Here is a 15675-nt window from a genome sequence, read left to right on the forward strand (position 1 = left end):
TAGCGATTTAACCAGAGTAAAGGTCTCACTGGTATGAGAAGGGAAAGGATTTGGGAATGACCACGGACCACACAACATACTTGTTGATGTCAAGTCATCAATCCAGGAAAACTCCTGGAAGGCACTGGATTGCACCAGAGAACACCAGTGAATAAGCAGCAGAGGTCTCAGAGGATGGGCAACAGTCAATTTGTTGAAGTGGAATTAGTGTCATGTTGAGTGATCATTAAATGGTTTCAAGAAGGAGATAAAGTATATTTCTGATTTTTATAGCCGGGTTAAAGGGATATGGGCAACAGGTAGGGAGGTGGATTTGAGACCAGGAAGAGATCAGCCATGATCTGATTGAATGGCAGAGCAGGCTCGAAGGGCTGAATCGCCGACTTCTGCTCCTAATTAGAGAACAAAGAACAAAGAAAAATTACAGCACAGGATCAGGCCCTGCGGCCCTCCCAGCCTGCGCCGATCCAGATCCTCTAACTAAAACTGTCGCCTATTTTCTAAGGATCTGTAACCCTCTGCTCCCCGCCCATTCATGTATCTGTCTAGATACATCTTAAATGATGCTATCGTGCCCGCCTCTACCACCTCCGCCGGCAATGCGTTCCAGGCACCCACCACCCTCTGCCTAATTACTATGAGTGAGATCCCAGAATCAGAAATGTGATAAGTGGTCAGATAATCGTTTTTTTATGATAGAACATAGAACAGTACAGCACAGAACAGGCCCTTCGGCCCTCAATGTTGTGCCGAGCCATGATCACCCTACTCAAACCCACGTATCCACCCTATACCCGTAACCCAACAACCCCCCCCTTAACCTTACTTTTATTAGGACACTACGGGCAATTTATCATGGCCAATCCACCTAACCCGCACATCTTTGGACTGTGGGAGGAAACCGGAGCACCCGGAGGAAACCCACGCACACAGGGGGAGGACGTGCAGACTCCACACAGACAGTGACCCAGCCGGGAATCGAACCTGGGACCCTGGAGCTGTGAAGCATTTATGCTAACCACCATGCTACCCTGCTGCCCCTGTTGGTTGTGCGGTGGCTATCGGTCAATATACGCGCAAAAACTTCCCAGCACTTCCTGAAAATAGTGCGAATGGGGTCAGACACTTTGGAGCTTCAGTTTAACGTCTGAGAGGTCGCACCCTCAACAGTACAGCTCTCCCTCAAGACTGCAATGGAGCGGCAGCCTGGATTTTGTGCTCAAGTCGCTGGGGTGGAACTTGAACCAGTCTAGTGTGACCCATTCAGTCACGGCTGACAGAGAACAAGTCACTGTGCAGATCAAAAGCAACGCATGCAGAGCAGGTTTGAAGCACACAATGTATGCCAATGTCCCCAAGATCAGAGCAGAGGCCGTCCACTTGCCAGATTCCCCCTGTAAACATTAAACCAGCTTCACGGCAACATCCTAAGACACAAAATTCATCTGGATTGCTCAATAAGGAGGCCGAGAGTTTCGCAAACATTGTGATGGGTTTCTGGGCCCAAAGACATATTCTGACTTACCACCAGATTTTTGAATGATGTCATTCCTTTTAAAATATCGGGATAATCGGGATGGGACTCCTGGAAAAAAAATTGAAATGTCAAACAAAGCATTTAAAATATATTTACAGACAAATCCTGTGTTTCCATGGCTTCACAGCTTCCTGACGATCCAAAGTGCTCCAGTGCAAACAAAGTATTTTTGAAGTGCAGTCACTAATTTTTCATTCTTTTATGGGTTTGGGTATCACTGGCTTGGCCAACCCGAACTGCCCTTTGTGAAGGTGATGGTGAGCTGCCTTCTGACAAAATAACTAGTGTCTTGTCAGCTCATTTCAGAGTCAACCACATTATGGGCCTGGAGTCACATTCAGACCTGACTACTCACCCACCGAGATACAGCGCAGCACTCACTCAGTACTGACCCTCTGACAGTGCAGCACTCCCTCAGTACTGACCCTCCGACAGTGCAGCACTCCCTCAGTACTGACCCTCTGACAGTGCGGCACTCCCTCAGTACTGACCCTCTGACAGTGCGGCACTCCCTCAGTACTGACCCTCTGACAGTGCAGCACTCCCTCAGTACTGACCCTCTGACAGTGCAGCACTCCCTCAGTACTGACCCTCTGACAGTGCGGCACTCCCTCAGTACTGACCCTCTGACAGTGCGGCACTCCCTCAGTACTGACCCTCTGACATTGCGGCACTCCCTCAGTACTGACCCTCTGACAGTGCGGCACTCCCTCAGTACTGACCCTCTGACAGTGCGGCACTCCCTCAGTACTGACCCTCTGACAGTGCGGCACTCCCTCAGTACTGACCCTCTGACAGTGCAGCACTCCCTCAGTACTGACCCTCTGACAGTGCAGCACTCCCTCAGTACTGACCCTCTGACAGTGCGGCACTCCCTCAGTACTGACCCTCTGACAGCGCAGCACTCCCTCAGTACTGACCCTCTGACAGTGCGGCCCTCCCTCAGTACTGACCCTCTGACAGTGCGGCACTCCCTCAGTACTGACCCTCTGACAGTGCAGCACTCCGTCAGTACTGACCCTCTGACAGTGCAGCACTCCCTCAGTACTGACCCCCTGACAGTGCGGCACTCCCTCAGCACTGACCCTCTGACAGTGCAGCACTCCCTCAGTACTGACCCTCTGACAGTGCGGCACTCCCTCAGTACTGACCCTCGGACAGTGCGGCTCTCCCTCAGTACTGACCCTCTGACAGTGCAGCACTCCCTCAGTACTGACCGTCTGACAGTGCGGCACTCCCTCAGTACTAACCCTCTGACAGTGCAGCACTCCCTCAGTACTGGCTATCCGACAGTGCGGCACTCCCTCAGTACTGACCCTCGGACAGTGCGGCACTCCCTCAGTACTGACCCTCTGACAGTGCAGCACTCCCTCAGTACTGACCCTCTGACAGTGCAGCACACCCTCAGCACTGACCCTCTGACAGCGCAGCACTCCCTCAGTACTGACCCTCTGACAGTGCGGCACTCCCTCAGTACTGACCCTCTGACAGTGCAGCGCTCCCTCAGTACTGACCCTCTGACAGTGCAGCACTCCCTCAGGACCTCTCTCACGTTTCAGCATATATTACGCATTTCTTTCTCTGGGGCGGGGTTTGCCTCTAAAGCACAGAGAAGGTTTTGTCAAAGTGCTTTGAACCTACAGGACCTTTTACATGAATGTTGAATTTTACAAAATGATTGTCTTAAAATATAAAACAAGGCAATTCAAATAATTAGTAATTTGAATTCAACCCCTCAGTTCAGAGAACTTCCCAGGTGACCCAGCTGCCATGGGAGAGAAACGCAATCAGAAACTCATTGCGGTGGGAGAACTGCAATTCTCCCAAGTATCAGGTCTTCACTGTTCAGTGAAAAATGATGCTTTCTAGCAGAACAGAATCATCCAATGAAAGGAGTTGGAAACAGCTATCTCTGGGTCATAAGCACTGTTGTGACCAGAGGGAGAGGGGGATTCACAACGTGTGCCTTGCTGGCGATAACCTTAACTGAGAAAACACAGGCCCAGTGAAACGATTGTCAAAGGAATTCATGGAGCAGCCGTTCCCCAGAGTTGAAGGGAGGGTTACGAGGGGACACAAGTTCAAGGTGAGGGGCGGGAGGTGTAGGGGGATTTGAGGGAAAACGTTTTTTCACAGAGTGGTGATGGTCTGGAACGCACTGCCTGGGAGGGTGGTAGAGGCGTGTTGCCTCACATCCTTTAAAATGTACCTAGATGAGCACTTGGCGCGTCTTAACATTCAAGGCTATGGGCCAAGTGCTGGCAAATCTCAGAAACCCTGCAGGGCAGGCTGCAAGATGCACTGCAACATCTCAGCAAGGCTCCTCCACACCTGGGCTGTCATTGGCGTAAAGGACTAGTACTGGACTTGTAATCTGGGGACCCGGGTTCCCGGGTTCCAATCCCACCACGGCAGATGGTGAAATTTGAATTCATTCAAAAGTCTAATAATGACCATGAAACCATTATCGATTGTTGGAAAAAACAAATTTGGTTCATAATGTCCTTTAGGGAAGGAAACCTGACGTCTGTTTCCAGATCCATGGCATTGTGGTTGACTCTTAAATGCTCTCTGAAAGCCACTCAGTTCAAGGGCAATAATTAGGGATGACCTATTCTGAGAATGAAAAAAAAATATTTAAATCAGAATAGTTCTGATTACAGCAGTGATTTGCAAAGAAACCATCCGATGCTCTGCTTCTTCAGGGTCTGATTCTCTATCTAATTGGCCAATTCTAGCAGTCAGGCAGACAAAAAGGAAAAGGCGGTAGAGTGGCATTGCTGGTTAAAGAGGGATTTAACACAATAATAAGGAAGGATATTAGCTCCAACAATATGCAATCAATGGGTAAAGCTGAGAAACTCTTCGGAGCAATAATGGGTCTTGCACACAGGCAACAGAACTGCAGTGGTGATGTTAGGAATGGCATTAAACAGGACATTAGAGACGCATGAGATAAAGGAACATCTGTAATTATGGGTGCTTTTAATCTCAATATAAATTGGGCAAATCAAATTAGTCACAATACCATTGAGCAGGAATTCCTGGAGTGTATACAGGATGGTTTTCTGGACCAATATGTTGAGGAACCAACTAGAGAACAGGCCATCCGAGACTGGACACTGTGCAATGAGAACGGAATTATTGGCAATCTAGTTGTGCGAGATCCCTTGGGGATGAGCAACCATAATATTAGGATATGAGGCGTGAACTGGCTTTGATAGATTAGGGAATGTTACTTAAAGGGATGACAAGTGGATAGGCAATGGCAAACATTCAAGGAGCGCATGGGGGAACTGCAACAATTGTTCATTCCTGTCTGGCACAAAAGTAAAATGGGAAAAGTGACCAATCCATAATTTACAAGGGAAATTAGAGATAGTATTCGATCCAAGGAAGAAGCACACAAATTGGCCACGAAAAACAACAGGCCTGAGGATCGGGAGCAGTTTAGAATTCAGCAAAGGACCAAAGGATTGATTAAGAAGGAGAAAAGAGAGTGCTAGAATAAGTTTGCAGGGAACATAAAAACTGACTGTAAAAGTTTCTACAGGCATGTGAAGAGAAAAAGATTAGTGAAGATAAATGTAGGTCCCTTATAGCCAGAAACAGGGGAATGTATTGTAGGAGACAAAGAACTGGCTGAGTAACTAAACAAACATTTTGATTCTATCTTCACAAATGAGGACACAAGTAAGATACTAGAAATGTTGGGAAACGCAGGGTTTAGTGAGATGGAGGAACGGAAGGAGGTCAATATTAGTAGAGAAATGCTATTGGGAAAATTGATGGGATTGAAGGCGGATAAATCCCCAGGGTCTGATAATCTACATCCCAGAGTGCTTAAGGAAGTGGCTCTAGAAATAGTGGGCGCATTGGTGGTCATCTTCCGGGATTCTATAGACTCTGGAACAGTCCCTGCAGATTGGAAGGTGGCTAATGTAACTCCTTTATTTAAAAAGGGAGGTCGAGATAAATCAGGGAATTATAGACCAGCAAGTCTGATGTCAGTAGTGGGAAAAATTCTGGAATACATTATCAAAGATTTTATAGCTCAGCACTTAGAAAACAATGGCAGGATCAGACAGAGTCAGCAAGAATTTATGATGGGGAAGTCATGCTTGACAAATCTACTGGCATTCTTTGAGCATGTAACTAGTAGAATTTTTTTTAGAAATTATTTTATTGAAGTATTTGTAATTTTCACAATTTCAAATGTTGACATTTCTAAAACAACCGCGCGGGTCGACGCATGAAATACCTCCTAAAATAACAAATAAACCACATCCCCCACTTCTCCCGCCCTATCCCCAATTACCCCGTCTATCAAGATCTCCGTCCTTATTTAACATTACCATGCCTCCTGTTCTCCCCCCTCCCCCTTTTCCCTTTACCCCGTTACTGCTGACGTTCAGTTTTGTTAAACAGCAAGATCCGTCTCCGGGTTACCAGGGAGGAGAAGGCCAGAGTATAGGCCTCCCTTCCCCACTTTGCTCCCGGATCCTCCGACACCCTAAATATGGCTAATTCTGGACTCGGAGTTACGCTACCTTCCAGGACTTCTGACATAACATCCGCAAATCCCTGGCAGAATTCCCTCACTTTCGCACATGCCCAAAACATATGAACATGGTTGGCCGGGCTACCCCCACACCGCCCACATCTGTCCTCCACCTCCTCGAAGAGCCTACTCATCTGAGCTACCGTCATGTGGGCCCAGTGGACTACCTTGAACTGAATCAAGCTGAGTCTAGCACAGGATGAGGATGAATTTACCCTTTTCAAGGCTTTTTCCCACAGTTCAGTTTCCAGCTCCCCTCCCAACTCCTCTTCCCACTTCCTCTACACCTCTCTGATAGAGGCCCCTTCCCACTCTAACAATTCCCTGTGTATGTCTGAAACCTTCCCACCTCCAACCCCTGTTTATGACAGCACTTTATCCTGTAGTCCCCTCAGGGGGAGGCACGGAAAACGTGGGACCCGTCTCTGTACAAAGTCAAATCAAACTCCTCCTCTAATGTCTCCAAGGCCGGAAAGCCCTCCTGCATTAATAGATCCCCAAACCTCTCAATCCATGCTGCTGCCATATCTTAAAGCCCCCATTCAGCCCCCCCCCCAGGACAAACCGGTGATTGTCACAGATCGGTGACCACACTGACGCCCCCTCCAGTCTCATATGCTGCCTCCATTGCCCCCACACCCTCAGGGCTGCCACCACCACAGGACTTGTAGAGTATCGAGCCGGCGTGAATGGCAGGGGCGCGTCAGTAAAGCCTCCAGACTCGTACCTTTGCAGGATGCTGCCTCCATCCGCTCCCAGACCGACACCTCCCCCACTACCCACTTCCTGACCATCGATATGTTGACAGCCCAGTAATAGTTAATAAAGCTCGGGAGAGCCAATCCCCCTTCCCCGCAGGCCCGTTCCAGGAGTACCCTCCTTACTCTTGGGGTTTTACCCGTCCATATAAACCTCGATATCGCCGCATTCGTACTTCTGAAAAAAGCCTTTGGGACCAAAATCTGGAGACGTTGAAAAAAGAAAAGCAATCTTGGAAGGACCGTTATCTTCACCGTCTGAACCCTCCCTGCCAGTGTCAGTGGGAGCATGTCCCATCTACAAAAATCCCTTCTCATTTGATTCACTGCTTTGCCCAAATTTAACTTGTGGAGCTGCCCCAATCCTTGGCCACTTGAATCCCCAGATACCTGAAACTCTTCCCAACCACTTTAAAAGGGAGCTCCTTCAGCCTCCTTTCCTGCCCCCGTGCCTGAATCACGAACATCTCGCTCTTTCCCATATTTAACTTATAGCCTGAAAATCGCCCAAATTCTCCTAATACCTCCATGATTTTGGTCATCCCCCCTACAGGGTCCGAGAGTAACTAGCAGAGTTGACGAGGGGGAACCAGTGAATGTGGTTTATTAGGACTATCAGAACGCTTTCGACAAGTCCCGCAGAAGAGATTAGTGTGTAAAATTAAAGTTTATGGGATTAGGGGTAGTGTATTAAGATGGATAGAAAACTGGTTGGCAGATAGGAAACAAAGAGTAGTAATTAACAGGTCTTTTCCAAGTTGGCAGGCAGTGACCAGTGGGATACTGCAGGCATCATATATTAATGATTTAGATGAGGGAACAAAATTTAATATCTCCAAATATGCAGTTGGGTGGGAGGATGAGCTGTGAGGAGGATGCAGAGATCCTTCAGTGTGATTTGAACAAGTTGAGTCAGTGGGCAAATGAATGGCAGATGCGGTATAATTTGGTGAAATGAGAGGTTATCCGCTTCAGTAGCAAAAACAAGGCGGTAGATTATTATCTGAATGGCCATAACTTAGGATAGGGGAATGTACAACGAGACCTGGGTGTCCTCGTACACCAGTCGCTGAAGGTAAGCATGCAGGTGCAGCAGGCGGTAAAGAAGGCTAATGGTACGTCGGCCTTCATTGCGAGAGGATTAGAGTACGGGAACAGGGATGTCTTGTTGTAATTATACAGGACCTTGGCGAGGCCAGACTTGGAGTATTGTGTGCAACTTTGGTCTCCTTGAGGAAGAATATTCTTGCTCTCGAGGGAGTGTAGCGAAGGTTTACCAGACTGATTCCTGGGTTGGCGGGACAGACATATGAGGAGAGACTGAGTCGGTTAGGATTGTATTCGCTGGAGTTCAGAAGAATGAGGGGGGAATCTCATAGAAACCTTTAAAATTCTAACAGGACTGGACAGGGTTGATGCATGAGGATGTTCCCGATGGTGGATGTGTCCAGAATCAGTGGTCACAGAAGTAGTTGAGGCAAAAACATTATATTGTTTCAAGAAGCAGTTAGATACAGCACTTGTGGCAAAGGGGATCAAAGGCTATCGGGGGGAAAGCAGGATTAGGATACAGTGCTGGATGATCAGCCGTGATTAGAATGAAAGGTGGAACAGGCTGGAAGGGCCGAATTGCCTCCTCCTGTTCCTATTTTTTTAATGTTTCTGTAACAGCACTCAGTGACCACTAACTTAGTGAAGACACAATTGAACCAAATGGCTTCCTCATGAAGAAGCAATCTGGACTGAGAATTACTCCAGCTTCAACCGACTATCGTTAGTCTGGTTCCCTCCCTAAACACACTGCCATCCAAATTTAGGACCTCAAACGCAGGACTAACATTAAACTCGGGTACATGATTGCTGGAGCAACCAGAGCATTCGCCTGCCTTGTTTGGGGGATGGGTGGGGTGAGGGTTTGCAGTGAGATGTGATGTCATCCAGTTGGTAAACCACTGGCCAGACCGGCTCCAGCTGGTGACTTCACAGTGCATTGAAAGGATGCACTGCACCACTTTTAGAAAATACGTGTGGTCACAAATTATTGCAAAGAAATGCAAGATAAGGTGGTGCAGAGTGCACAGAACCTGCTCAGGCAGCCGAGAACTCTGCATTCTTCAAACCAGGCACAAAGGTTTCCCCGGCAGGAAAAGGCAGCTCGTCGTTCGGAGTGGCAGCAACAAAGGCAAATGTCTAATGATGTTCACCCAGGTAACTCTGGGAGAGAACTAGAGGAATTGTACTGGGTTCAGAGGCAGGTCACAGGTTTTCTGCAGCCTGTAGGTAGCAGACCATAAGACATAGGAGCAGAATTAGGCCACTCTGCCCATTGAGTCTGCACCCCCATTCAATCATGGCTGATATTTTCTCATCCCCATTCTCCTGCCTTCTCCCCATAACCTCTGATCCCCTTATTGATCAAAAACCTATCTATCTCTGTCTTAAAGACACTCAGTGATTTGGTCTCCACAGCCTTCTGCAGCAAAGAGTTCCACAGATTCACCCCCCTCTGGCTGAAGAAATTCCTCCTCATCTCTGTTTTAAAGGATCGTCCCTTTAGTCTGAGATGGTGTCCTCTGGTTCTAGTGTTTCCTACAAGTGGAAACATCCTCTCCACGTCCACTCTATCCAGGCCTCGCAGTATCCTGTAAGTTTCAATAAGATCCTCTCTCATCCTTCTAAACTCAACGAGTACGGACCCAGAGACTCATATGACAAGTTCCTCATTCCAGGGATCATTCTTGTCAACCTCCTCTGGACCCTTTCCAAGGTCTATTCATTCTTATACCTATATGGATATGTGCACATTATAACTCAAGCTAGGAGCTAACTCCATGCCGTCTGCTTCTTGAATTCCTCCATGCAACTCTGTATCCTCTCTACTGTCACGTCACTGTCTACATCGTACTGTGGGCGGTACTGTTCTCCAGTCCCACAGTAGTCCTTGACATGCCAAACACCCTTATACTACACCTCCCCCAAGAATTTACCCTACATATTTATAGTGCAATCTCCCTTGTGACCCCCTTCTCCCCCCTCAAGTCTCTGATTTTATAAGTTCACACGGTCTGGAGCCTTGACAATTCTTCTGGATCTCATTGCAGTCAGATGTGGAGGAGTGGTAGGTCAGTTGCTTTGGGCAAGCTTAGTTGGCATGGAGTTGTAATTATAGTATTCTCTGTTTCTGGCACTTGGTTATCTCCATCTGATTCACATTTTGCGCTCTGCAGTATTGAACCTTTCCTATCAATAACCCCTGCATTCAAAGAGGGCATGCACTGTGTTCATTCATAGTAGTAGCATGGATGTTCTTTATCTGTGGAGTCCGCCATACTCTTTCTGGGAGTTGAAGGTACATCTCCATTCCCTTTGGATATTCCCCATCCATTAGATTAACCTGCAGCTTGGCTTTCTTTGCCACACTGTTCTTACCTGTGCCCTTCTACCTCACTGAGTTGTGCTGTGGTGAGTTGATGCTCACTACCTTCCTGCCCATGAATTGCCTTGTACCCTGTACAGTTCTGCTGGAAGAGCTTCATCGGCAAACTGTTCCCCCGGTTGTGTGACAGCAACCGTCAGAGCCGGAGGTTGGTACTCATTGTTCTGCTTTAGCTCATTTCCGTGTCTGCCTTTCAGTCAAAGCACGGAAGTGATTATCTGAAGGTTTGGCTGGTCTGACCAAAGAGGCAGTTCGGCCCCCTTCAAGGGAATTGGGCAAATGAAATCCTCAAAGAGTGAAGACAATTGGGAACTGAAGTCTCAAGAGTCACTTCCCTCTCTGGAGCTTGCAGTTCTGTGTAGTGATGGCAGAGGTTGTTTTTACATCTACCATTTTGAGGAGGTTAAGGGCATCTCTGTTTTAAAGGATCATCCCTTTAGTCTGAGATTGCATCCTCTACTTCTAGCTGACTATCAGCCAAGGCTGTGGAGAACCCAACACAAACGTCAAGCAGTGGGAAATACAAAAGAACAAAGAAAATTACAGCACGGGAACAGGCCCTTCGGCCCTCCCAGCCTGCGCCGATCCAGACCCTTTATCTAAACCTGGTGCCTATTTTCCAAGGATCTACTTCCCTCTGTTCCCTGCCCGTTCATATATCTGTCCAGATGCATCTTAAATGATGCTATCATGCCCGCCCCTACCACCTCCGCTGGCAAAGCATTCCAGGTACCCACCACCCTCTACGTAAAAAACTTTCCACGCACATCTCCCTTAAACTTTCCCCCTCTCACCTTGAAATCGTGACCCCTTGTAATTGACACCCCCACTCTTGGAAAAAGCTTGTTGCTATCCACCCTGTCCATACCTCTCATAATTTTGTAGACCTCACTCAGGACCCCCCTCAACCTCCGTCTTTCCAACGAAAACAATCCTAATCTACTCAACCTTTCTTCATAGCTAGCATCCTCCATACCAGGCAACATCCTGGTGAACCTCCTCTGTACCCTCTCTAAAGCATCCACATCCTTCTGGTAATGTGGCGACCAGAACTGCACGCAGTATTCCAAATGTGGCCGAACCAAAATCCTATACAACTGTAACATGACCTGCCAACTCTTGTACTCAATACCCCGTCCGATGAAGGCAAGCATGCTGTATGCCTTCTTGACCACTCTATCAACCTGCGTTGCCACCTTCAGGGTAATATGGACCTGAACTCCCATATCTCTCTGTACATCAATTTCCCCCAGGAATCTTCAATAGACCATATAGTCCGCTCTTGAATTAGATCTTCCAAAATGCATCACCTCGCATTTGCCTGGATTGAACTCCATCTGCCATTTATCTGTCCAACTCTCCAATCTATCTATATTTTGCTGTATTCTCTGACAGTCCTCCTCGCTATCTGCAACTCCACCAATCTTAGTATCATCTGCAAACTTGCTCATCAGACCACCTATACCTTCGTCCAGATCATTTATGTATATCACAAACAACAGTGGTCCGAGCACGGATCCCTGTGGAACACCACTAGTCACCTTTCTCCATTTTGAGACACTCCCTACACCACTACTCTCTCTCTTGTTGCCCAGCCAGTTCTTTATCCATCTAGCTAGTACACCCTGAACCCCATACGACTTCACTTTTTCCATCAACCTGCCATGGGAAACTTTATCAAAGGCCTTACTAAAGTCCATGTCTATGAAATCTACAGCCCTTCCCTCATCAATTAACTTTGTCACTTCCTTAAAGAATTCTATTAGGTTTGTAAGACATGACCTTCCCTGCACAAAACCATGCTGCCTATCACTGATAAGTCTATTATCTTCCAAATGTGAATAGAGCCTATCCCTCAGTATCTTCTCCAACAGTTTGCCTACCACTGACATCAAGCTCACAGGTCTATAATTCCCTGGATTATCCCTGCTACCCTTCTTTAACAAAGGGACAACATTAGCAATTCTCCAGTCCCCCGGGACCTCACCCGTGCTCAAGGATGCTACAAAGATATCTGTTAAGGCCCCAGCTATTTCGTCCCTCGCTTCACTCAGTAACCTGGGATAGATCCCATCCAGTCCTGGGGACTTGTCCACCTTAATGCCTTTTAGAATACCCAAAACCTCCCCCTTCCTTATGCCGACATGACCTAGAGTATTTAAACATCCATCCCTAGCCTCAACATCCGTCATGTCCCTCTCCTTGGTGAATACCGATGCAAAGTACTCATTAAGAAGCTCACCCATTTCCTCTGACTCCACGCATAAATTCCCTCTTTTGTCTTTGAGTGGGCCAATCCTTTCTCTAGTTACCCTCTTGCTCCTTATATACGAATCAAAGGCTTTGGGATTTTCCTTAACCCTGTTAGCCAAAGATATTTTATGACCCCTTTTAGCCCTCTTTATTGCGCGTTTGAGATTTGTCCTAGTTTCCCGATATTCCTCCAAAGCTTTGTCAGTTTTGAGTCGCCTCGATCTTATGTATGCTTCCTTTTTCATCTTAGCTAGTCTCACAATTCCACCCGTCATCCATGGTTCCTTAATCTTGCCATTTCTATCCCTCATTTTCACAGGGACATGTCTGTCCTGCACTCTAATCAACCTTTCCTTAAAAGACTCCCACATTTCAAATGTGGATTTACCCTTAAACAGCTGCTCCCAATCCACATTCCCCAGCTCCTGCCGAATTCTGTTGTACTTGGCCTATCCCCAATTTAGCACTCTTCCTTTAGGACCATTCTCGTCTTTATCCATGAGTATTGTAAAACTTACGGAACTGTGATTGCTATTCCCAAAGTAATCACCGACTGATACTTCAACCACCTGGCCGGGATCATTCCCCAATACCAGGTCCAGTATGGCCCCTTCCCGAGTTGGACTATTTACATACTGCTCTAAAAAACTCTCCTGGATGCTCCTTACAAATTCTGCTCCATCTACGCCTCCAACATTACATGAGTCCCATTCAATGTTGTGGAAGTTAAAATCTCCCATCACGACCAGCCTATTGCTCCTACATTGTTCTATAATCTGTCTACATATTTGTACCTCTACTTCATGCTCGCTTTTGGGAGGCCTGTAGTAAAGTCCCAACAATGTTACTGCCCCCTTCCTATTGGACTCCGAAATGGAGTTGTGTCTGTGAGATTCAAGCGTAGCTCAATCAGATGTGGAAATTTAGGTCAATCTCAAGATAAGGGTGCTTCAAACTGGGAATGGTAGCGGAGTGAGGTAGCAAACGGAGCAAGACTGAAGATGGGGCAGTGGTTAGACAGAATGGAGGACATTTTCTGCTAGTAACTGATAGTGATAGCGACTGTTGGAATCCTAGATTTCTACCTGTTGGTGATAACACTGACTGTGCCAGCAAGAAACCAACTTCTCAATAAGGTCATGCCACATTACATCAAAGGAAATGCCAACCATTACCACTCTCCACATCAGTCATCAATAGACATCGGGCACCATGTAACGGAAAGGTTTCTAATTGTCATTGCAGGTGGGTTTTGCTGGGAGTTTCTCCTCGACTCTGTCGGTGAGTTCCCCACCACTATCTAACCACATTCAGTCACTCGTTTGGGGAGTTTCTCTCTGGGTTAGAATTACTTTGGGGAGCTGAGCCTGAGGACAGACCGGTTCCTCAGAGATCGGGCCACCATACTGAAAGATAGCCCTGGGGCTGGATTCTCTGTTTTTGGAACTATGTCCCCCACGCCGTTGTGAAAAACTGTCGTGAAAGGGTCACAGATTCCCAGCCCTGCAGGGGGCTAGCAGGGAGCCAGTGTAAAACTAGCAGCTTTTGCAACAGATACAGGCCCCCGCCTTCTGAGTCGGTGGCCACGCATGCGCACGGCTGCGGCCTTCAGCGGCTGCGCCATGCTCCATGGCGGACTCAGACCGCGGAGCTGGACCCTGAACAGTGTGCCCGAATGACCGCAGGCCTGACCCGAACGCGGCCCCGTATAGAGCAGCCCCTGCCCTCCGATCGACCCACCCTCGACCTGGGCAGCCGCATACTGGCGCAGGTGGCACTGGCGCAGGTGGCACTAGCGCAGGTGGCTCCCACAGCCACGCTAATATTCCAACCGGCAGGACCATGTTAGATCCACGCCGTCGGGATTTCGGCTGGTCGGGGATGAGAATGGCGGAGCTGGCCTCCACCAATGGCTGCCGGTAGGCGATACGCGGTGCAGCGTACTCTCAGAGTACGCCGTTTTTCGGACCCAGAGAATCGGGGAACTAGCCTGGTCCCGATTTTGTGCGCCAAAATTTATTCTCCGCCCGATTTCGGCGTCGGGGTGCAGAGAATGCCCCTGATCTCTAAGTGAGTTTGAGGGCTCCCCATACCCCCCACCCACAGGCAATGTCACCACCCACACACACAGGCATTATCCCACACTTCCCCAAGTGAGGACACACTACTATAGGGTCGCTGAGGGTTCCCTTTTCATGCCTATTTGGTTACCTGCCCCCTCGAGGCAATTAGGGATGGGCAATAAATGCTGGCACAGCCTTCGTCGCCCACATCTAATCAACAAATGAGAAAAAAAATGCCACCTGCGCCAGAACAATCGTGAGCTCCACCAACGAGGTTGACTCTCACTTACCCTCAGTCCTGGCAACACACTGTTGTTATCAAAGTTTAGAAGACAGCTCACACCAGCCCCACAGGAAAATTAAGGATGGCCATAAATGCTGGGAACACTCGCAGACCCCAATTTTTATATGAGAAAACATAAATATTAAAAATCTGAGGTTTAACCTGGAACTGCTGGAAATACGTAACAGGCCGACTGAAAACAGAAACAGGCAGATGACCATTTTGATTCTGCATTAAGAACCCTCCTCTGTATCTGAAATGTTTGTGTGTTTCTCTCCCCAGACTCTGAGGTTGTTCAGCGTTGGGGATTTCTGTATTTATCCGCGTTCTACACTCGCCCACACAAGACGGCCCAGGGGCTGGTTTAGCACAGGGCTAAATCGCTGGCTTTGAAAGCAGACCAAGGCAGGCCAGCAACACAGTTCAATTCCTGTACCAGCCTCACTGAACAGGCGCCGAAATGTGGCGACTAGGGGCTTTTCATAGTAACTTAATTGAAGCCTACTTGTGACAATAAGCGATTTTCATATTTTTCATATTCATTTCCAGGCGTGGCACTATTCCCAGTCTGGCCTATTTACCTCCATGTGTCTCTCCAGTTCCTGCAGTAATGCCGGGTACTTGTCTAGTCTCAGAAATGGTTTGCTGAGACTTGTGGTTAACATCAGAATCCCGGGACTGCTGGCTCCTTGACTTTCCATAAACTTATCCAACTCCTCACTGCCGGAACAGACAGAAGACATTTTCAAACACTTTAGCAAGACTCAGACAGCTCGAACAATTT

The 15675-nt window shown here is 47.8% G+C and overlaps 1 protein-coding gene across 4 annotated transcripts in view; it reads right to left on the reverse strand.

Moving 5' to 3' along the window:
* LOC119951396 (rho guanine nucleotide exchange factor 6-like) overlaps positions 1 to 15675 on the reverse strand; it is a 208987-nt gene that overhangs the window by 43290 nt on the left and 150022 nt on the right. For all 4 annotated transcript variants that reach the window (XM_038774539.1, XM_038774538.1, XM_038774535.1 and 1 more), the window contains 2 exons: positions 15473 to 15611; positions 1526 to 1585 (listed from right to left, as the gene is read on the reverse strand). In XM_038774539.1, the coding sequence (XP_038630467.1) occupies positions 1526 to 1585; positions 15473 to 15611 (199 nt within the window). The remainder of the gene's footprint in view (positions 1 to 1525; positions 1586 to 15472; positions 15612 to 15675) is intronic.

The sequence above is a fragment of the Scyliorhinus canicula genome, chromosome 17 (genome assembly GCF_902713615.1).
Source record: "Scyliorhinus canicula chromosome 17, sScyCan1.1, whole genome shotgun sequence".
NCBI classification, from domain to species: Eukaryota; Metazoa; Chordata; class Chondrichthyes; order Carcharhiniformes; family Scyliorhinidae; genus Scyliorhinus; species Scyliorhinus canicula.